Source organism: Blennius ocellaris (genome assembly GCF_963422515.1).
Source record: "Blennius ocellaris genome assembly, chromosome: 9".
Taxonomy (NCBI): domain Eukaryota; kingdom Metazoa; phylum Chordata; class Actinopteri; order Blenniiformes; family Blenniidae; genus Blennius; species Blennius ocellaris.
The window spans coordinates 24,240,854-24,264,027 of record NC_137658.1 but is presented as its reverse complement, the minus strand read 5'-3'; the positions used below and the strand labels follow the sequence as shown (position 1 = coordinate 24,264,027).

The following is a 23,174-nucleotide window of genomic DNA, read 5'->3' as shown; positions in this document are numbered from 1 at the left end:
TTGTTTTAAAAGAGATGAAGAAAGACAAAGGCATGAGCAAATGTAAGGCTTTACACAATAGATGCTTCTTTGAGTGCAAAAAGAAAATGATAATATTACAAACATCTGCTCCGAAGTGGCCTGTTGAGTGCTGGAATACACGCAGGAGTTTAATCACATTTGGTTCAATGTTTTCCGAATTCACGAGTACTTGGACGATTGTATACACGACTGCTCTTTGGCAATCTCACAAGTTGGAATCCTCTACGGCTACTTACTGTCCAGTGTTTTTACCTTAACAGTGTTTAACATTTTGATACAATAAGATGATTCTATTTGATTTTTTTTTTGTTGTTTTGTGTTTTTTCAGGCGTTTTGGCTCAGTGCTAAAGGCTTCCTCAATCAACAGGAAGGAAACTTTCAGTGCGACAAACTGAGCGAGAACAGTGAAGAACTTCAGACGGCGAGGAAAGCACAGTGCTCATCATGTCTGCTGGACACACAACCACAACTGATTTAGTGAACACGGTTTTGTTTTGTTCCTTGTGGGGTTTTTTTTTTTTTTTTTGTTTCTTCTTCTTTTTTTTTGTTTTAAATGACTTCTCCCTTTTTTCAAAGACGACACAACGTCCCCCCCCCCCCCCCCCTGTCTGTTTCATGTCCGTAAACCCTCCCGGCTGCTGGAGGAACGAGCCGGCGCCGCGTGGAAGCGGCTGCTGCGGCTCCGGACTGGCCGGCGGCTCACCACTCGTTGGTCCTCTGCTTGGTGGTGTCGTACGCTCTGATGACTTCGGACTGAGACACCACTCCGTTCTCGTCCTGAGAGAAGGCGTAGCCGTCTGGAAAGGAAAGGAAGCGATTGAAACTCCATGGCAGGTCATTGATTTTAAAGGTTGAAAATTTAAAAAACTACTTCAAAATGAATAAATTGAAATAAACTAAAATGAAGGGGTTTAGTCGTCACATGAAGGTCACAATTCAAAGCTGCTCACTGAGATAAATGTGGCCAAAGAAAACAGAACACAAAGCAGTTCCACTAAAGACAGAAAAATAAAGTTACAGCTGAGTTGTTGTTTATGTATGAGAAGTGTAAACCTGTATAAGTCACATCTGTACAGAAGGTTACGCAGTGCTGCTCCAAATTAGACTTGCGAAGAGATAACAGCACTTAGTAATGTAAGTAATGAACTGAGAGGAATTTCTACTAAACTACGGAGTGATGGAGTCTCATCTGAGGTAAATAAGAATCAAACGTCAGCTCAGTTTTTGTTCAAAGGTTCAAAGACAGACCCTGCTGAGAGTCTTTACGTGGAGCTGAATTGACAATTATAAATGTCTGTAGACAGAAACAAGTTTCAAAGAAATCGTAACTTTCTGTGGTATAGCTTTACAAGTACAGCATATATAAATATATATTTTAAACAAAACGCTCATCATTTAACCTGAAGAAAGAGAAAATAAGCACATTTCCAACCATTCTGTTCGATAAAATCACGTCATTGAAACAAACAAAAAGTGTAAGGATGACTCCCCCAGCCTGTCCAACAAAAGCTGCTCTAAAATCTATCGCCTACACTTTTCTACAGCGTCTCCCCTGACCTTTGACCCCTGAACTCACCTTCAGGTGTCAAATGACTGGCTCAGTACCTGGAGGCCAGCGGGCAAGTTCAAAGGACCCGGCTGAGACGAGTGCATTGTGGGGGAATAACAGCGCAACATTTCATCATTTGATGGTTATCGGGTCGAACCGAGCTGCGCTCAGGAAGCACCGAGGCACACGGGGGGAGGACAGGAAGTCAGCAGTAGGGAGGGAGGGAGGGAGGGAGGGGGGGGGGGAGGGAGGGGGGGAGGGGGGGAGGGAGGGAGGGAGGGAGGGAGGGGGGAGGGAGGGAGGACGGCGGCTACACAGAACTACAGAGGGGCTGGAGAAGCTAAGGAGCTGAGGTTTGAGTAATGAAATATAAAAGAAAAAAAAAGGAATCACACAACAACGGTCTCATCCCCACCTATGAGACAAACAAAATAACAAAATAAACTGATCAGACAAAAGACAGAAAAAACAGATAAAAACATAAAACACAAACCAAAACACATGCTGAGAAAAATCACTGAAAAGATGGAATTCTGATGAAAAAGAAAGGTCCATTCAAATGAGATTTATGGCTGTCGGGGGGGTTTGAATAGCGGTTGCCCTGGTCAGTGTTCACTCCAGTGAGGAGTGTTTAAAGCGACGTACTTGCAAGTGAACGCTGTCTCCCTGCAACAACGTGATCAAAATGTGGGGATCCGTAGGAGGTAAGTACCGCCTCCGTACACATTGGGAGCCCGCAGACACGCCGTAGTCATCGTCATGCAGGAGAAACTTTGGTTGTGTTCGGGCTGCGGATTCACCTCCACTACGGGTGACGCCTGCCTTCTACAGCCATTGAGCAGGCAGCGCACTGACTCCGTGAGGCTTTTACATTTTAAACTTAGTTTAAAATCACAGCAGGGAAGTAAAAAAATAAAAAAGTATGTTGTTAAGTGAATTATATGTAACATTTCAGTGGCCCAGGATGAATGGTTTCTGAAAGCAAATAAGCCGTAAAGTTAAAACGCAGCTTAAAGATGACTTGGAGTGATGCGTTCAGGTTCTCGATAAACTGTGGGACATCCCGGGTTTGCAGGGCTCAGAGCGACGTTACATGATTTTTACTTGGTTTGAAGGACTGGATTTCAAAGTGTCTCTGTAAAGTTGTAAAGACATGATTTAAATATGACTGATAGTCGAACGTTTATGACCAGTTTATTTCTTTTGGGGGGGGGGGGGGGGGGGGGGTCCTGTGCTCAAAGAAGACCATTCTTCATGAGAAACAAATACATAATACATAATATGTAAAACTACATTGTACAGGATTTATTTTCTCCCCAAAACATCCGAGGAGGAGTTGTCCGTTCACCCTTCGTTAGTTCACTTTTATAATCATCATCAACGTATTATTTCCCCATATTTCCACACCATAACTCAGATATGGAAGAATTTGGTTATTTCATAAGTTTAGTTTATTTTGATCTAATTCTGGAATCAGATTTTACACATTATACCAATATTTTATATGCTGTTAAATGCAGCTTCATCAAAAGTCATTCCTACAAATTTATTCATTGCATCATGAAAGTGAAAACAACACATAAGTTGCTCTGGACTATGTCGTATTTACTTGGAAATGTAATGACTGCTTTTTTTTTTTTTTCCCACTTCCCCCTCTGCGGTTTTAAATCGTGTCTGTGTGTAATAAATAAATCACTATTTATCCTCGGTCACTGAAATGTTACAAATAATTCACTGATTATATTAAGTCTTCTAAGTGAGCAAGGACAGCAGTACGTATAAGTACGGCCTCCAGAGGACAACGAGGTAATCACACTGAGATCTCATGTTGTAAACACCTACAACTCACTGACCACTTGCTCAACGTACGATGCAGCAAGCGCTCACGGCCCGGCGTGGCGTACGGGACACGTACTTACACCTCACATTGACGTACTCCCTCCCTGCTCTCGCCGCTCGCTCCCCACGTTTCCAGAAAAACATGGCGGCCGTGGCCTCCGCTAAACAACGTAGGGACTAAAAACACGCAGGGTGGGTTGTGACCGGGGCTTTAGTTTTCAGCTCCAGCCCAGAAATAACTGCAGCTCTCATACTGAGCGAGACTCGCTGGGCCTCCGCCGGTTGATGAGACGTCCTGAGAGCCGCTGATCCTGCATCAGCTGAGTGCAGCGTGAAGGAAACTCAAGATTACAACATCGCTGCCGTTGTTTGAGTGGCTCCGTGTCTTGGATTCAATCGAACGCTGTCAGTGAACCAGATGTTAAATAACCGACATGAACACTTCAATTTAACAGCTGCAATGTGATGATTCTGGTTAAAAAAAAAAAAATAATAAATTTTTTTAAACTCCCTCAGCTTGAAACTAACTGCCTGAAATTCGGAGTATTTTGTCTGATTGATATACAGATCAGGACACGAGGAATTCTGGGAGCTGCTGGCAGAACGAAATGTGACGAACTAAAGAGCTTCTATGGAAAAGAAATAAGTGAGATCAGCAAAGTGTCGCTCCCTGCTGATGAAAGAGAGAGAGAGAGAGACAAAGAGGGAGGGAAGGAAGGAGAAAACTAAGAAAGAGAAAGACAGACAGACAGACAGATTGAGTGACTCACGGAGCAGGTTCTGCTGCATGGATTCGGAGCGGTACAGACTGACTGTGCTCTTCTTGAAGACGTTCTTCAGGAGCTGAGCTCTCTCTGTCAAACTACACACAGACACACACAGACACACACACACACACACACACACACAGACACACACACACACACAGAAACATGTAGTGTGTTAGCGACACCACAGGCAGATTTAATGACTCATACATCAAGGCTGTCAGAGCACCGACGTGTCAACATCTCTACCTGCTGCTGTATGGAGTCAGGAGAGAGAGAGACCCGGGGTGACGCAGAGGGAGGAGAGGGTGAGGGGACGACCAAGGTGCATTCATGTCAAGCTAATGCATGTGTGTGTGTGTGTGTGTGTGTGTGTAGCCTGCTGAGTCTGGGACTGCAGCCAGGAAACAGGATCACTTTCAGCCAGTGGAAGATCTCACACTGATGGACTCCATGTTGCACACACACACACACACACACACACACACACACACACACACACACACACACACACACACACACACACACACACACACACACACACACACACACACACACACACACACACACACACTCCTGCAGGCCTTTGACTCCACAGAGCCGAGTCGACCTGCATCAGCTAACGTAGATCTTTTTTCTTTTTTTTTTAATAATGGATGGCTTATATTATAGGATGACTGCTGCAATAAAATGAGACGTGCAGCATTTCAGACACAAGCAATCTTGTGACATGATTGCTGATATTACAGTCAAACGTCTGCAATTTAGCAGCAATTTTGAGCTTTTTCTCTTCCACATAGGAATACAGCTGGCAGCGGGGCCTCCAGGATTTGAGACGTTTGATGGATTTAGAGGGACATGCGTAAATCTCCCTCCATTTTGACGTTGAGAGAATAGTTCACATGTTGTGGAAGACAGAAGAAAAAAAAAAGACTGAACGGTGCAGCCGTGATCAATTTGAGAGACATGATACTCAGAGTCAATATGAATTTGTCGTTTGGCCGTCGTGTTAACGCGAGCCATGTGAGCAAATCAGACCGTGTCCATTCATGGAGGAGTTTCCCCTCCACACTGAACTATGCATGACTGGACAGGTTTTATCTCACAACATTTTTAAAGAAGAAATGAAAAGCTCAGTGACGGTTTTCAATGTGACTGAACTCATTTGCAAGCAATGCAAACAAGTGAATCATCAGATAGAAGCTTAAGGAGAAACTTCAATTTTACATTGAGTAAATATAAAATTAAATAAAAGTACACCGGCTTCTTGGTGTCCTGCACATTTTGTGCTTCACATAGATGGAAAAGAAACGGAGGCACAGGGACTGAACATCACATCACAACACAGCCGTAGTGAAGGAATGTAAAAGTGTACCTCTTCCCGTGCACCACTGCTCCAGGGTCTTTGGATAAAGCCTCAAGCTCCTGAACCTCATCCACCAGGGTCTTGAAACACGCCTTCTTCACACTGCGAATTGACCAAAACGGAATCATGCGTTAGATATCGTGACGTGACAAAACCTCCATAACCTGACAGGGCGAGTCGGCCACTGAGACGGTAAAACTTCTGGCTTCATAAATCGTCCCGACACCGTGAATCTGCCGGAGCTCCCCGGACCCGGGGCAGTGTAGGACTCGCAGAGGGAAGATGCCAGAAGTTAAGAGCGAAAAGCTCTTGTAGGAATTTGTCTTGCAGATAGGAGAGATTCTGTAGGAATTTCCTGTATCTGGTGTGTGGCGGACAGACGGCGAGCAAAGAGAGTGGAGAGAGGACTCACACTTTGTAGGCCACGTCAAAGACCAGCGAGGTGATGGGGATGAAGACCAGGCCCGTCCAGAAGATTCCCGACGAGAACATCATGTCTGCCTGTCTCACACACACACACACACACACAGCAGAGTTCAACCACTGAAGAGATAAAAAGAAGAGCTCCTAAAGAGAAGAACCACCTGACAAGAGCAGCCGTCCTCCGAGGCACCAAACACTAAACAAAACCAGCCCAAAACAAACGCTCTCATTGTGGAAACAGAGAGAGAAAATGGCTCCAAATAATGTTGTCATGGCGAGTAAATCCACCATGCCTAAACGATACCATGTTAGTGTTTGGAGCTGCTCTACTGCTGGCTCCTCCGGGGCAGAGGAAGTACCTGCGATGTGTTTAGACAGCGGTATCTCTTTCAAAGGGCAGCGGCTCGGCGGCGCAGCGTGTTGAGACTTCCTGTCACTTCATCGCGGGACACGGAGGGTCGTCATCCGAGAGCCCTCTCATGAGACCTTCATCGCAGCAGTCGCTCAGTGTGAGTGAGTGTTGACGAGGTGCAAGAGAGCGTAACTACCAGTGTTACCAGTATTTAAGTTTGATATTAGATTTCAGAGACGTGAAACAGAAAACATTGCACTTAAAACTCACGAAAGACAAAGATGAGGAGTGTTTTGTTCCGGGTCCAGTACAATCAGTCGGTACCTGCCTGATATAGTGTACACTGTATATTAGGAGCCAATGTCTACATTCTGGTCTTGATTAAATGCTGTCCTAAATACGTCAATACTATAAAAGCCTACTGCTGTTTCCCCACACAGAGACACAAAGACCATAAAATAAGTCTGACATTTTGTCATTGCGGAGTTGACTTAAAGTTCAGACTGAGATGTTTTACTCTGCTGTCACACGCCTCCTTTACGTAACAAAGCGCTGTTTGATTTCAACGCAGTAAATAACAAATGTTCGCTCCGACCTCATGAGCGATGAGGCTTGTTCCGGGTTCGGAGCGGCGGAGAGACACTCCATCGTCTCGGTGGGGGCGAAGCGTCGGAGCTCAGTGTTTGCTTTGGCAGCGCTGCACTGAAACGATCTGTCATTACATGTCAAAGTGCAAAAACTCACACTCCTCACACTGTGGTGTGCCACTTCTTTAACGCGGGGCCCCTGGACGATGTCCTTCCTGTAGCGTGACCCTTGGAAGGCACACGCACAGATCAGTGTCACGACTATCAAAGCACTCGGCTTCGGTCTAATTAGCTAATCTGTTGGCCATTACCTGTAAATTGACTGTGAGGTCTGACAAAACAAGGCAAGCGAGGGGAAATCCCAAACGACAGGAAATCAAAAATGGCTTTCCCCCCCCCCCCCTTACAGTTTGAGATGAGAAACGAATGAATAAAGCTTCTATGTGTCATCTGCGGCATGAAAATACATTACACTGAAGCGAAGGATAATTTCATGTCAATTTTAAAATGACGCAGCCCCGGTGGAAATATCGAGGCGTTTAATTTTTTGTAGGGAGCCAGTTTAATTATTTTCGTTTTCATTCAGTGTATCATGCATTTTAATGGCGCTGTTTAAGCTGTCTTGAGAGTCTTTTGAAAATAAACTCGGGATGTATGCTCAGCATATTAAATCAAAGTCAAACAGCTTGAAAAACAAACCATTTCAGTCTTTCACAAGCTCCATGTATGAACAATATTTATATGTCTCCTACAGACCACTGGCCTACAAGTATAAAGGTTTGATACAAGTTTCTCATAAAATCCCATAAAAATGCTGCTCACTTAACCGATCATTAGGTCAAAGTTATAGAAACTGCAAAACACCAACAGAGTGAATCGACACTCATTTATTGTCGTTTCTTCAATTTGACGTCAGCGTTTAGTCCCGTACCAAATAACAAATGTTTGTCCTCAGGCATCTGGAGCGGCTCCGTGGCTCCGAGCGGGGCCAAGCGGTGTTGGTGGATGCGAGCAGTGTTTCATACCAGGGGGCCCCCGGGAGCTGGACGGGGCGGGGGGGGGGGGGGGGGGGGGGTGCCGAGCGCCGCTGTATTTTTAGGACAAACTAATAAACTTGTCTGGCTGGACAGACGGTAGAGTCCGCCGGCGTGGAGGGGTGTGTTTTGACAGGCCGTGACCCCCTCATGGCCACACACACACACACACACACACACACACACACACACACACACACACACACACACACACACACACACACACACACACACACACACACACACACACACACACACACACACACACACACACACACACACACACACACACCTAATGACGTCAGCCTTGGTGAAAAAATGAATAATTTCCGAAAATGGACTAGAAAGATCACATTTCTAACACTTCCCCTTGTGCCGCTACCCGCTGATTTAATCTCTAATATCACCAGGTTTGGATGTAAATCAAAGGAAAAGAGGCTCCAGGTGAATAAATAACCAATCAAACTGAGAATAGGCTGCACAAAAACTTTACCTAACATCGTTTGTTTTACAACCTCCGCATAACATCCACAGTTGGGATCTGGGTTTCAGATTATTTAAAGTTGCTCAAGTTCTATTATTGCACTGGGAACTCGCAGGACCTTTTCAGTCACCGTCAGTTTCCCTGAACGCTCGGATGAGTGGGTCCCTTTAAACGTTGTCACCGCAAGGAATTGTGGGTCTCCTTTGTTAAAGGAAGCCTCAGTGTTTCCCAGGCTAAAGGAGGTTATAGGAAGCTTTGAGTCCTTTCCTTAGCTTATAGAGAATTCCAACGTTTCTTCACTTAAACACTTCCGGGGGTTTAGGGAAAAGTGGATAGGAAAGGAGATAGGAGAGACTATTCGGACGCAAGTCAACTAAATACTTCTACCAAGTAAATGAGGTGATGGCGTGGTGGTTAGTGGTCACAATAACTGAATATTTACCATCGCTGAGGAATTTTATTTCAACATTGATGATAAAATTGGAAGGATGACCATTATTTGGACAAAGCTGAGGCCAGAGCATTTCAGTGGTAAATACATCTATAAAGAACAGGGATATGTGAAAGTATAAAGCCAGATCAATAAACTGTTTATAATGCAGAACTTATATCAGGACATATTTTTTCAGACAAATTATGCGACAATAAAACATTTTTCAAATCTTGTCACGTTTCAATTTCGGAATACTTTAAGTAGTACTCATATCTTTATTATCACATCATACCACAAGATTTTCCAAGTACCAGAATACTTCATGGTGACTGTGATTCTCTTTTCAAACATTTCTAAACACAATGACACACTAATGCCATGCAGGGAACCTCATCCCTCCACTGGGAGTCATTTGGGATTCAGTGTCTTGCTCAAGGACGCTTCGACGTGTGGACAGGTGGAGATGGGAATTGATCTGGCAGCCTTCCGATTGTGAGACGACCGCTCATGTGTCACATTCACCAAAATGAAAATATAATGTATTGATAAGTTACAAATTGGATTGTGATCAATCTTTGAGACGCAGCAGCCGTGGCGCCATTGTGCTTCAGTAAAATTATTATTACTAAAAGATAAACACATGCGTCAAAATATTTTCACTGAATATTTCCTATGCGATCTTTGGTTTTTTAATGAGAAAAAAGAAGAAAGTCTTGCAGGCTCTCTGACATGCAGTGTCTTTTAAAAATAACAACTGAACTGGAAAAACGAACTGTGTAAATATTCTGAGTTCATCACTGAGGTTGAACATACATTATGTGTTTGTTTACCGGCTTCCTCACAGGGATTATAAATGACAATACATCATCTGCAGTAACTATACTCATGTTTACTGCTCGACTCTCTCTTGCTTGCTTCTTTTCCCCTCAAAAAGTTGTGCGTCGCTGTTTAAAACTGTTGATCAGCACAAGACTGAACAATGCTCGTGAGTTCTTCCGGGGAGAAGAACTCCTCAATACGAACCAGCATCTCAGGTCACACAGAATCCAAACACAATTGATGTCATGGATGCTTCAAAGGAACTGCTTTTTTCATTTAAAGTTGCTTTTTCAATTTCTCACCAAGTGTGAATGGAGAAGCATTCCAATACGCAGCATTTTACTCAGGAAAGCTGTTCAGTGGTCCAGACTTAAGATGGAGGCTGTGCATTGAAAGTTCACTGTATCTGTGTGGCATTTTAAGGAAAGAAGAAACTCACCCATGTCCAGCCATTTCTACACTGTTTCAGGGCACATCTTTATTAAGTGCCGTAAACCTGTTATGTTTGGAAGAAAACTTCAAGGGGAATATTGCTGCCAGACTCTCAAATGTTGGGTTTTAATGCTTCCTCTTCCAGGAAGACTTCATCAGCAGAATGTGGCACCTGACTGATCGGGCCTCAGAAAGCCTCCGAGAGTCTCTGCAGCTTGCATTCTGGTAAAGCCTGCCACTGTGATGGTAAATGTGAGATGAGGACATTCGCGACTTCACTATTCATTCCGCAAACCCAACGCACGCTATAGGTTTATGCAAGCAAGACTGAAGAGCGAAGCCAACTTCACAATGCTCTGGCAGCTGTTAACATCCTGGAGTCGCTACTGTCCACAGAGTCCCTGAAGAACACTGAGCTTCTTTGTCAAGCACTTTTTCTGAAGATGCTTTGCCCAACTGGCTTAACCAGACGACACTGTGCGTGTTAGTTTCATGTCGAGAAGGGAAATTAAAGGTGAAATTACACATTTGGCAAAACCAGGCTTCGATTCCTAACAGCATTTTTTGTGTGTGCAGCTACATTAAGGTAAACCTTGTTATGAATAAACGTCTGCCAAACACTTCTGAACAATCAGTCGGCTGGGGATGAAGACTGTGGCGAAGAAAAATGTCAAGAAAAAAACTGAGAAAGAGGACGAGCTTTAGCAAGACGAGGCAAATTTGCAGGAACAGGTAAGCCAATAATTGCGACAAAGAAAAGGTCAGTGCGGAAACAATGAGCGCTTCAGTTTGAATTCATCGCTCACTTGCAAAACACTTCACGGTTTTAAAACAACGTCGGTGAGATTTACAGAGTGTGTCCAGCAGGTTAAACTTCTTCCCAGTCAGTACGCTGACCTTGTGACGTGCTGGAGTTCAACCATGAGCCACGGCAGAGTTAAACAAAGGAAATACAACTTGTAACGCTGCAAAACGATCTGAATGATAATCCAAGTAAAATCATTTTAAATACCAGTGTCAGGCAGTCTTCAATAGAACAAACAAACAAACCAAAAAAATCAATCAATGAAATCAAATTGAACAACAAAGCAAATAAAAGTCTTGTTTTTGTTAAAATGTCAGTTTCAGAGCTGGTATAATAGAGTTTGTAAAGACTCTCATAAGTACAAAATCCTCCCTATAAGCATCTTTCACTGGCAGGATTCTTGCGGAAAACAGTGTATTTGCCAGCTAACTATCACATTTCAGATGCACTTGCAGGTATGATGCAAACAATAACAAACACATTTAACTGGAAACTAAACAGAGATGATGGATAACCTCCCTCAAGCAAGTTTCAACTTTCTTGGAGAAATATACAGACACCAGTGTCACGGCTCAAAGTATGGAAATGTGTAAAACCACTGAAAAAACTTTGGAAAACAGTCAACAATAACGGAATAAAAATACAAAGTCAATAGCAGCACCTTTTATGCACGGCAGGGTTGAACCAGTCGATTCACAACCAGTCGCCACTGACAGGATTCATCATAATCAAAATGACTTGATCAGTTTTGATATGAAGAAAAATCAACACACTGCCAGAAAGCAGGAGAAATTAAACCTGGTCTGATGGACTTGCTCAGGATGAATTCACAAATAGGATTCACCGGCATGGCACACATTTCTAACAGGAACTTTTCAGTAATGTCAAAACACACGGTCATATAAAGAGTTTAACTAAAGTTTAACTAAAAAGTAGCAGGAGCACTCGCTTTTCCCCTCATAAATCTGATCAATCAAGTCTTGAAATTGTTCAATCTTGTTAAAATGCTGTGCGATGATGTCGACTTGGGGACATTCTGTGTGGAGTTTCCATGTTTTCCCCTGTGTGTGTGTGAGGATCGTCTCCACAGCCCAAAAGATTGTATTGTTAAATCACAATTTTAACTGTTCAGTTTAGGTGAAACTACATTTCCATGCATGTCTCGTCATTCTGATCAATATCTGAGATGAGGACATAAACATGGAAGTATTTATTCCTGGCATGGAGCATTAAGTACACGGATTCCTTTCGGAGGAAAAAAAAAAAGGTTTCTTATCGCCGAGCAGGAACTGTGAAAGAACCCGACGAGCACTCGCTGGGTGTAAAATCCACATGCTGATGACAAGCACTTGAGCCTGACAGAGTGAGAAGTGCTTTGCTGCAGCTTGCATCAGAAACTGAAAAATAGCAAAGGCGTGTGTGTGAAGAGTGGGTTGAGAGGAAGGAGACGGCTGAGCTGATAGCAGAGGCAGCAGGCGGCAGGTCAGTGTGACAGAGCGCGCATGAGACGTCTCCTGAGGTGCGGCTAAGCCTCTTAGTGTGGCAGATTACACTGCCGGGGCAGAATAATCTGACATGTTCTTTTGATATTTGTGTCAGACTTTTGTGAGGTGAAAATGGGACGAGATGTGCGGTTGGGGATCCGGCCAGTCCCGAGAGCGCCTTTTGAAAAAGCAGGCCAGCTGTTTCGGAGTGTTTTGCGACTGGATCCTTGCACCTGCCCTGTCAATCGTCCAAAAAGTATTCTGCCTGACATTGATGAATGCGTCCACATGAAGCCCGGCGCTGCTCAACATCTCTTGTTGAAGGCGGCGAGCTGGGTAAGGAGTGAGAGCAGAAACAGGAGGAGAAGGGAGCACTGGTGTCTGTTATGCTGTGGGGCCTCGGGCAGTGGTTCGACGGGCAGAGGTTGGGCGGGGGCAAGCGAAGAGGAGGGAAAAAAAGCTGGGAGGAAAAGAAAATAGATGGAAAGACGGGGAGCACGGAAGATTCAAGCACACTTTGGGGAGGCAGGGTGAAATATGCGGGGCTACATCAGGGTTGGGAGTAATCCGGCTCTTCAGAGGCTACAAGGTCTTGGAAGTAGAGATTTTTGTTTTTGTCTCTGATGCCTTCTCGGGTTTCAGAGAGATGTGTCCCTGTTTGATGATGTGCTGGCATCCCTGAGTTAGAGCTGGGCATAGAGTTACCAACTACCCACAGGACACCATTACTGTCTGCAGTCAAGTGCTGCAGGGCATGGATGAAAGCACCCGGCTTCACAGACAGAGGAGAGGATAAAGCTAATACACCTCTCGCCTGAGTGTGTGTGTGTGTGTGTGTGTGTGTGTGTGTGTGTGTGTGTGTGTGTGTGTGTGTGTGTGTGTGTGTGTGTGTCTCAGAGTTTAGAAGAGAGAGCTTTTCTGAGCATGTGCAGCTAGTTATGTTATTTATCGTGTCATGCACATATGAGCAGCAAGGCAAAAAGACTCCAGAATAAAACAGTCGGAAAATTCTGTCAGATGGCAACAAAACATACAAGTTGATGTGATAATCTACAAAAATCTTGCTGGTTTTTTTTTCTCCCCCCCCAGCTGCAAAAAATATAATCATCTACTTGGCCAACAGAACGAAAATGACGGACATCTCACTGAAAATTGGACGAAAAGCAGTTTACATAAATTACACACAAAAAGTACGCCTGTTCCTATTTGGTAAATAATGTTTTTGGTAAAGATGCACCTCGACAATCAGCCGTATAACATTGGAAAGTCTCATTCTTCCCATTGTAGGGAACATGTATTTGTGGGATGAGCAGCACCTTTTAGCCACACCTTCTCTGTCAGCCAACAGTTGTGTCGGTCACTCCGGCACAAACAGTGGACCTCAGCCGATACAAGCGTTTACGTGGTTCGAGGCCACGACTGCAAGCAGGTTCACTCCATCCTCCACACTGAAGGTGGACTCACTGCATTATCTTGGAGGGTTAAGTGTGATCCCAGGCTGTGGGGCTGCTTCAGTATGGAAAAAAATCAAATAAATCATGATCGCGATTATTTTGGGAAATATTGAAATCACGATTATGTTCTTAGAGTTTGGAAAAGCATTGATTGAACATGTTTAAAAAAAAGACTCTTATCAAAGATATAAAAATATAACGTAATGTAGTAGTAAAAAATAAACTGTTGTACTGCTCTTAATCTTTTGAAAACAAGAAATAAATAAAATACTATAAGAAACAGATATACTTCAATAAGTAAGTCCAACATAAATACTTTGTGGTGATCACTTCTCCTCGATTCTATGAATTTTGAGATCGTCTGGCGGAGAAATCGCAATCCCGATTATACGGTAATATTCTATTACCATAGTTTGGAGAGGCTTGTCTGGATATTTCTCCGCATTGGGAGGTGCCAATTAAAAGCCTGACAGAAGTGTTGGCTTTATGGTACAGTGTTCTCAGCTAATAAACGAACAACTCACACTGTGTTACTGAAAGAGCTTCAGAGGAGCCGGTAGGTAATTATGTTACTGGCATACAATATCACAACATGTTGGAAGTAATGATGCTAAACTTCAGCCAAAGCCGTGTAAACATATAATAAAAGGCTTACGAGCCAAGGCTTCCTACAAAACGGAAAAGCTCCTCTGGTCCGAAAACGCCTATGATGTTGGCTAATGGACCATCTTTCCTGTTATATAAGAAATAATTTGAGTTCAACTTCATCTGAACTGGGAAGAACAGAGAAGCAGTGGCCGGTATGTTAGATCACAGTGTCTGTTTTCTACAAATATCCAGGCTTTCTCAGGTACTTCAAAGACATGAAGGCAGACACTTTGAGTGGTTGAGCCCATTCCTTGTTTGCAAGTGAACAGCCATGTTTGAAAGGCTTTTTTGTTTTTTTAGGAATATTTCCATTTTAAAGAGGCGATGAAACTACAGCTTGAACTGATCTGTTTGCACAGCAACCCTGCAAAGACAATATTTGCTCTGAGAGGTTATTTTCCTCAGCAGCAGGCTGTGTAATGCCAGCCTTTTTCTTTGAACGCTTCCCTGCTGAGTTCTTGTTCTGCTATGAAAAGATGCCTTGGTCTCGTCCCCGGAATGCACTGAGAGATGTCACCTGTTTAATAGCTTCCTATTGGCCACATGTGGCGGTCCAAAGAGACATTAGTTACATTCACATGTAAATAACAGCTTCTGAAAGAATTTTAAAAAAAGAGTCAGCACAATACCTTAAAGGGCCTATTTGTTTATTTTGCTCGGTTTTTAAAAATGTAATGAACCTCCATGGGCATTTTGAAGTAAATTTCTAATCCTGCGATGGCGGGCTATTTTTTCAGCGCATTAGTCACCCCCAGCTCTCTTTGCTTAGCTTTCAGACTGCCTCACTGTTTCAGTGTCACCTGTGGATACTCACAGCCGAGGGAGGGAAATGTAACACAAACATTGGGCAAATTAGCCCAATTAAGTCATTACACAACACAAGCCAGAGGTCTGACAGTTTACACTCCTCTGGTCCTACTTACAAAGACTTGTGCCCAATTTAACTCAGAGATTTTCCCATAAACACCAGTGTGAAGAAAACGAATTGCAAGGTGCTACCAGTCTGTCAGTGATAGATGATTGTATCAGCAGTTTCTTTTAGTAATGGGGGGGGGGGGCTGTTGATGTGAGCGTGTGCGTGTGTACGAGAACATGCCATCATGTATGTTTACCTCGCCTGACATGTCGGGTGCCAGAGGAATGAGGGGCCACAGAGAGGAGTAGATGATGAAAAACACCACCCACAGGCCGATGCTTCCCCAGATGGCGATGTGACTGAACTGTTGGAGGAATCAGAATACAGTTCATTTACAGAAAACTTTAGAAGTCCTCTTTAAAAAGACGTATAATGAAGCCTTTAAGTGTCTTCTGATCACTTGCAAACTTTACTGTACATGTAATTTCACAGTTAGGAGCCCTCAAGATCAAACAGTAGAGATTTCAGGATAAGAAAATGAAGTATCAGTCGTCTCAGAAAAATGGAGAAACTGAACTGGGACAACCAATTGCTCGCAGCACAGAGGACAGCTGTCAACTTACCATTGTCCATGAAGACGTTTCAAGGCCGGCTTTAAGACAAACTGTGATGACCACAAACTGCAGAGACATAAATCACACCGTCACTGAAGCTGGTCATGAGCAACGCATCAAACACATCTGAATATGGGTAAGGAATGTGATACACAGTGTAACACAAGAGTGGGAATGACCGGCAGACCGAATGAAAGGCAAAAGAAAACTGGTGTTTATTCACAGAAATTGGATCATGCTTGGCTCAGACACATGAACTCTTTTAGCACAACAAAAACAGCCTGTCAGGAAGATTGGTGCACTTACTGTGTAAACCATGTTGCCCAAGAGGAGATAGTCTGGAGTTCTTCCGTTGCCAAAAACTGTATCTGTGAAGGGAATCAACAACAGGAGGCATTTGGGGTTGTTGCTCATGTTCTTTTGTCCAAGCTCTCAGGGTTTCACACAGTGCACATAGGATATTACTCTGAGTCCTTCTCAGTGGGAACTGTGCTGTAAAGTGCTTGGAGTGGAACAGGGAACTCGAAGTGAAAGTCAGAGTCGAATGTTGCTTCTGCTATCATCAATCAAGAGAGGCTGGGAGGTCAATTCTTTCGCAACGATTAGGAAATAGAGTTTGTATAAAAATTCATCACGAGAATTGAGTATTGGCATGGCCCAAAGTGAAACTGTCTGGATGATTTTATTTTTTATTTTTTTGCTGGGGAAAGAGCAGATGGTGCCTTCAAGAGTAACTGAAAAAGTTCCAACTGAAGAGTGTGGAAAATACACTTGAATGTTATTTACTCTGAAGTGTAAAGTGAATGAAAGTCAACATGGCAGTATTTTTGCATGTATATCAGTCAAGTCAAGTCAATTGTTGTTGACAAAAAAAATAAAGGACTTGATTAAATGGGAAAGAAAGATTTGTTAAAGTTGCCATTTAAAAAAAACAACAACAACTCGTTTATGACGGTTAAATGAAAATAGTCTTCATTAGTCTCACTTTCAGTATTTGCTCACTTCAAAAGAAGGACACTGAATGAAAATAGGATCATGGAATGAGCACACAGGCGTGATTTCATGTCTGTGCTGCTTACACGGGTTGGTTATGTTATTGTTGACGTGCGTACACCCACAACTTTGTTGAGAAGTTTCCAGCTTCACTAACGCGCCACAAATGTTGTTCTTTGTTTTCCCAGACAAACTGAAATCATAGCGACACTGAAGTGAACCCAACACTTTGTTTGGAGCTCACATAATCGATACAATGAAAAATCCTATAGATAAATGGGTTTTGGACTGCGAGTATCATCGGAGTGCGACTGCCAGCGACGAGAGAAAGAGAGGCTCCGTTTTCTTTTTTACTTCCGGCTGGTCACATGTTCTCTTTGCTGACAGCCTGTCAGTCAGAGTGAAGAGGTTTGGCGCCTTTGTTTGAGAAAGCAGGCCCAAGCTTGTGTGGTCCACAACTCTGGCCAACCAAGACTTACCGCCTCAAAGATCCCTATTCTCCGGGCGCGCGCTCACTCCAACACACACGCACGAACCTCGCATCTTAATGTGCAAAAACATGCAGCCAATCCTACACGGATCAATGACGATTTTGTACGCTACATTTGAAATCATGTGCAGAGAAAAAACTGCCAGTTGTCTGTTGGGATTAAAAGGCGGTGGACATCTGAATGATTTACGAAAAAGAGGAGAGGTTCTTAAAAACGACACGCAAAAGTTGTTTTTCTGCGTCTGCACAAGCATGGGCTTGCTAGTGTCGCTCACACTGGGGCACACACATGTTTGCAATTCATGACTGGACGGTTGAAGAGAGAAGTAATTAAGACAAAGTATGTGAGTTTGACTGTCCTCCCTCTTTATCCTGCGAGTCCACTGAGAGCTGTGGAGGAGTCCCTGGGAGCTACTTACCATGCTGGAAGGCTTTAAGGGGGAACCAGAAGAGGATGACGGAGTGGAAGAGGCCGTTCAGACAATGGGCCCAGAAGACCTGCAAAAAAACAAAAAAAAAGAGAGAGAGAGAGAGAGAGAGAGAGAGAGAGAGAGAGAGAGAGAGAGAGAGAGAGAGAGAGAGAGAGAGAGAGAGAGAGAGAGAGAGAGAGAGAGAGAGAGAGAGAGAGAGAGAGAGAGAGAGAGAGAGAGAGAGAGAGGCAAGAAGGATGGAGGCAAAGGAGGCAGAAGGAGGAGGAGGGGGTTTGTGGGCGGCAGGAGATTCCAGGAGGAGAGAGTGAGAGACAGAGAGGGGGAGAGGAAAAAAAAAAAAAAAGCATGTGAAAAGGGTGTGGGGAGCTTCAGCTTTCCAACTGACCCCTGACCCGGGCTCTTTGTGCCAGCCCAGCGCTAGGCTAAGTGGTGGTTTTGTCGGGGCCTCCTGGCTGAATAGCCACCCCGCTGACAGACACGCTGTATATCCTCTGTGTGTGTTATGGGGGAGAGGGAGGCTGCCGAGTGTGTGGACCAGAAGTGAAAAGCAGGCGGACAATATCAGTGTGCAGGTTTTAACTTGTTGTTTTTCTCTTGACGGGAGTTTATTTTAACGAAACAAAATGAGAGAAACTGGAAGATTGAAAGAGAAAAGTGCACGCGGTTCACTTCATATTCAGAACATCGTACGGCATCATTGTATGTGCTGCCGATGAGACATTAATCTCTTTACATGTCAGTAAGCTTCGGCCCTTTCATTTGAGAATTTTAACTACTGTAGTAATAAATTACATGAGTTAACTTTTTTTTTTTCATGAAAATCAGTTCAGAAACACACACACGGAGACTGACAGGCTTGACAGAGATTAAACTATTTTCTCTGTAATTATTAAGGGCCTGGAACATTGCAGTGTGGACCGCAGTCTGCATGCACGTCTCCCACTTTGGATAAGCCATTTAAATCAATACTCCCACTCTAAAACTGTGTTGTTTCAAATTTACTTTATTAGGCAACGCCACAGCCAAACGAAACACTAATGGGCGATGTAGCATGAAACAGCCGTGAAATCTAGTCTGCAAAAAAAAAACCTTCCTCATTTGTGCCCCTTCTACTGTACTAACCCAGACGATGGTGTTCACTTTGAAAGACGGAAATCTGTCAAATCTGGCGCGGATTAAAAAAAACAACATAAAAAAAAAGCCCCCCCAGCACATTTAAATCTTTGGTTTCTTTTTAATCATCAGCTCTTGGCAGACGACAAGTAAGTTTCTTAAACACACACCTTTTTCTACCAACTTCTGCAGAGCTGTCAGTAACACATTCAACACGCTTTATTTGAGACAAATTAGACATCCTGAGAAGAGGCTCGAGTCATTTTGGAACAACAATTACCAGTGGGGGCTGGTGCCAGATTTTGTGCCAGGAAAGGGTGTGAGAAAGAAGGTGAAACAAGAGCCGGGTGAGGCAGAGCGGGGTACAGTGAATTAAAAAAAGACCTGTTTTAACACAGACTTTGGTTTAAAGCCTTTACAACCTGCCTCAATGGCACAACATCTCCAACCAACAACCAAGTCCAATAACCCCCCCCCCCACACACACACACACACACACACACACACACACACACACACACACACACACACACACACACACACACACACACACACACACACACACACACACACACACACACACACACACACACACACGCGCACACACACAGATTACCTCACCCTCCCGCTGTGTACACAAAACCCAATACAGTGAAAGAGGGGTGGCCAAAAGCAAACCTCCTCCCCACTCCTCTGTCTCAGTGGTCAAACGCGTATTAAATCATCACTAATGCAACAATCACATGTTTATCCCAATTAGCCTCCCACTGACAGGCTGAGCTCTCCATCAGCCTCCTGCGCCACTCTGCCACCACAAACACCGTGGGGTGCAGACCAGCTCCTTTCCTCTTTGCAATAATGAATGTTAATCAAATCAATAAATGTTCAGAGTCGTTTGTCACAGTGAGATCCTGCTGTTTACCCCTACAGCCACCCGGCGTTCTGTCCTTCTCATGTGTCCCAGCGAGCTGCTGAGGATCCTCTCCCCATGAATGCATCAGTCTGTCTGGTAAAGATTCGGCCCTTTGTGAAAGCCCTAATTGCAAATTTTAAAAAAAATTTAATAAAAAAACAGAAAGAAAGAAAAAAGTGAAATGCATGAAAGCAAGTAATTAATATCGAGCCAAATATTTCCAGAGCTGCCCACACCTTCCTGTTTCTATTTGACCGAGCAGGGCGAGCAGAGAGAAGAGGGAGTGGAAGACTGGAAAAGGTGCTTTATAAGAGGTGACAGTTGCTGGTAAACTGCAGAAATCACTGCAGCCACTTGAAGAGAAACGTGGCTTTATTAGGGCGGCTCGAGTGTCCCGAATATGTAATTAAAAACCGGAGGCGTGGCTTCAGCTCGGTCGCTCATTCACTTTTAATGCCCCCGGTCTCTCCCTTCTCGCACCTCAACACAAACAGCTTTAATTCACAAAGACAGTATCTGTTGTGTACAAAAGAGCCAGGCGTGCAGAAAGAGCGGCTTCGAGGGGCCAAATTCCTGCTGGATTTTCTCTTCTCGCCTCAGGCCAGCTGCAAGGAAAATATCTCGGGAAAAGAGTGGACAAGCCAGCAAAAACAGCCTGCTGACCTGGCCGAGTCATCATTTGTGGGACTTGGAAAATTTGGCCCAAACAAATGGAAGTTCGTTTGCGTCTAACGATCAGACACATATTTGGGTGATCCCTTTTTGGCAAACAAAATAAGGTGATGAAAGGAATCCACCCCCACAACAACAGAAATATTAAAGGATTCAACAGAAGCTGTGTGGTCATTTATTTTAATCTACACTGCCATGAGGTGTCTTGAATAGAATCTGTGTTCAGACCTTCAAGACCGAGTTTTGGAACTCATTCAAAAATAAAGCTTTATTACTTTACTAAAAGTTCTTATGCCATATTTATGCCATGCATGCAAAAAAAAAAATCTAAAATTCCAGGTGTTTCAAACCCTTCACCTAAAGTTATTTACTGTCTATGGACCAGGTAATAACAAAAAAGACAGTAAAGCAAACAAAACTTAGGACTGCATGTGAGTTATTTGCATACGGTTTCACTCTCAACATGTCAGAGTTTACCGCTCTGCTTTTGATAGGTTTTGTCAGCTCAGCTGCCAGAAAGATCAATTGTTTTGCACCCTGCAGTAATAATGAAGCAGGGGGCTCCACAGACCAGAGGGAGTAAATGCCACTATCCCATCCAGTACAACAGGTACTACTTGAACGACTCATTCAGTCTTGAAACGGCTTCTTTGACTTAAACAGACACCTGTTTAAGTCAGACAGATTGTGGCATAAAGCATCAAATAATAAAGCCTGTCTGGTCCCCGAGTGTTAAATGTGACCCGATAGCGTTGCTTTGAGAACACGTTTTTCCCCCCGTAACAAATGACATGGCACAATGACAGCACACTTCTAATCTCCCCCCTGCCTTGCTACGATTCTTTCTGCTGCATCCCCCAACCCATCTGACCTCGACTGCCCCCGACCACCATGGCCAATCTGCCTCTAATCCACCTCCATGTGGCACTAACCAGGTCACCACGCCTGTGAGGAGGGTCCAGGAGTCTGTGGCCCGGCATGGAGAAAGGAGGAGACGACTTTATTAGCAGCACTGGAAAGCCAACAGGACAGGTCAAGCCAGGCCAACGTTGGCTGTGACTGGAAACCCACTAAATACAGCTGCCAGGCCTCCGAGACGGGAGACACATGAGACCCTCAGAGCAACACAACAGAAACGTCTCCTCCGCTTAACCTGACCTCGGGTGGTTGTCAGAGCTGGAACTTATGACCACTTCATATGGGGGAGCAGCTGAATAGTGAGTGGAGTGTATCCGCATGCAACAGCTCGAATACTACACTTAGTAGAATATTGTGGTATACCTGGATGGAATTTAACAAACTGAATACAGTATGAAAACAATTATGAATACAGGCATCATTAAAAAAATAAAAAATAAAAATAATGATAGATGATACTGACATAGATGTTTTTATAGTACTCCATACTTGTCAAAGGAAACCGCTATCAGTAAGTATGCTCCGGAATTAGAACGTGAAAAGAGCAGAATTTATACACTTCCTTCTTCTTGACGTGAACGTAAAACACACAATAAAGGGTGAAGTGAACAATAGAGCAAGACCATAAATATATATATATATATAAAAAAATACAAAGGTGAGGATTAAAAAAACCTTTGTCACACAAAACATTTGTGTGATCGTGGGGAAATGAAATTGTGAAGCAGCACGTTTACGTACGTCGATACGTAGATGCTCGAGTTACCTTAGTGTTAAAACCCATTGCATTCTGGGATGTTTTGTAGAGTTCTGGGTACTTCAGCATATTTTCTTTCCTGCAGGAGCGCTCGAATATTCCCAGAGTCAGAGGTGGCAAAGCAGTGAAGATCTGCATCAAAGATTAACAGACAAAAAAACAACGGTTACTCCATTAAAAGATCTGCCCTTGAATCATTTGTCACTAAAACCGCCATGTGTTAAACTGGTTGAGGAATTTGCTTCATTCTGTTCTCCGCTTGCTTCGCTCTCAAGTTCACATCAATAGAAGAGCACTGACCTCAAAATCCTCTGGGGTTTGTTATTTTGATTTGTCATGCTTCACCTCTGTGTTCATATGCAAAACCCATCTCAATGAACATCTGCGACTTTCTTGACTAAGAAGCAGGTATTCAGGTCTGGCTGAAGTGTAATTTCTTGGCAGTGTAGTAATGTCGTGTGTAACAGCTGCTCGGAGAGCAGTGATGGTATTGTGTGGCTGAGGGGCTCCGTTGGTGAGAGTTCCCTGCAGGCCCATCTGGAGTGCGAGTGTGCAGGCCTCCGTCCGCAGGGCCAGCGGGCCACAGGACATGGTCCACTGGACTCCTTTCTTATTCAGAGCCGAGCCCAGGAAGATCTCCATTGAGGGGCGGATTTAGCCCACTGCCTCTGACAAGACTCCCACTGAGGCAGAGGAATGCCGTCAGCCTTCAGATAATGTAAAAGACCAGAGACCGGCTCCCACCACCCAGGAGAGATAGTTTAGCGCCTAATTTATGTGGCTTTATTATGAAACTAATGCGAAGAGCTCGTTTGTGGAAATACTCCACAGTTTGGCCCTCTCATAAATCACTTCCACTTGAGGCCAATCAAGAGTGTGCGGAAAGCTTCACTTCACACATCTCTCATTCATCTTTGCTG

General features: G+C 43.9%; 1 protein-coding gene across 4 annotated transcripts in view; it reads right to left on the bottom strand.

Moving 5' to 3' along the window:
- Positions 1 to 646: 646 nt before the first annotated feature.
- The window catches only part of atp8a1 (ATPase phospholipid transporting 8A1), a 107,126-nt gene continuing 84,598 nt past the window's right edge, over positions 647 to 23,174 (bottom strand). For all 4 annotated transcript variants that reach the window (XM_080502544.1, XM_080502546.1, XM_080502545.1 and 1 more), the window contains 9 exons: positions 22,264 to 22,386; positions 17,870 to 17,948; positions 16,274 to 16,335; positions 15,977 to 16,033; positions 15,610 to 15,717; positions 5,955 to 6,043; positions 5,552 to 5,644; positions 4,180 to 4,271; positions 647 to 818 (listed from right to left, as the gene is read on the bottom strand). In XM_080502544.1, coding sequence (XP_080358670.1) covers positions 721 to 818; positions 4,180 to 4,271; positions 5,552 to 5,644; positions 5,955 to 6,043; positions 15,610 to 15,717; positions 15,977 to 16,033; positions 16,274 to 16,335; positions 17,870 to 17,948; positions 22,264 to 22,386 — 801 coding nt within the window. In that variant the 3' untranslated portion in view covers positions 647 to 720. The remainder of the gene's footprint in view (positions 819 to 4,179; positions 4,272 to 5,551; positions 5,645 to 5,954; positions 6,044 to 15,609; positions 15,718 to 15,976; positions 16,034 to 16,273; positions 16,336 to 17,869; positions 17,949 to 22,263; positions 22,387 to 23,174) is intronic.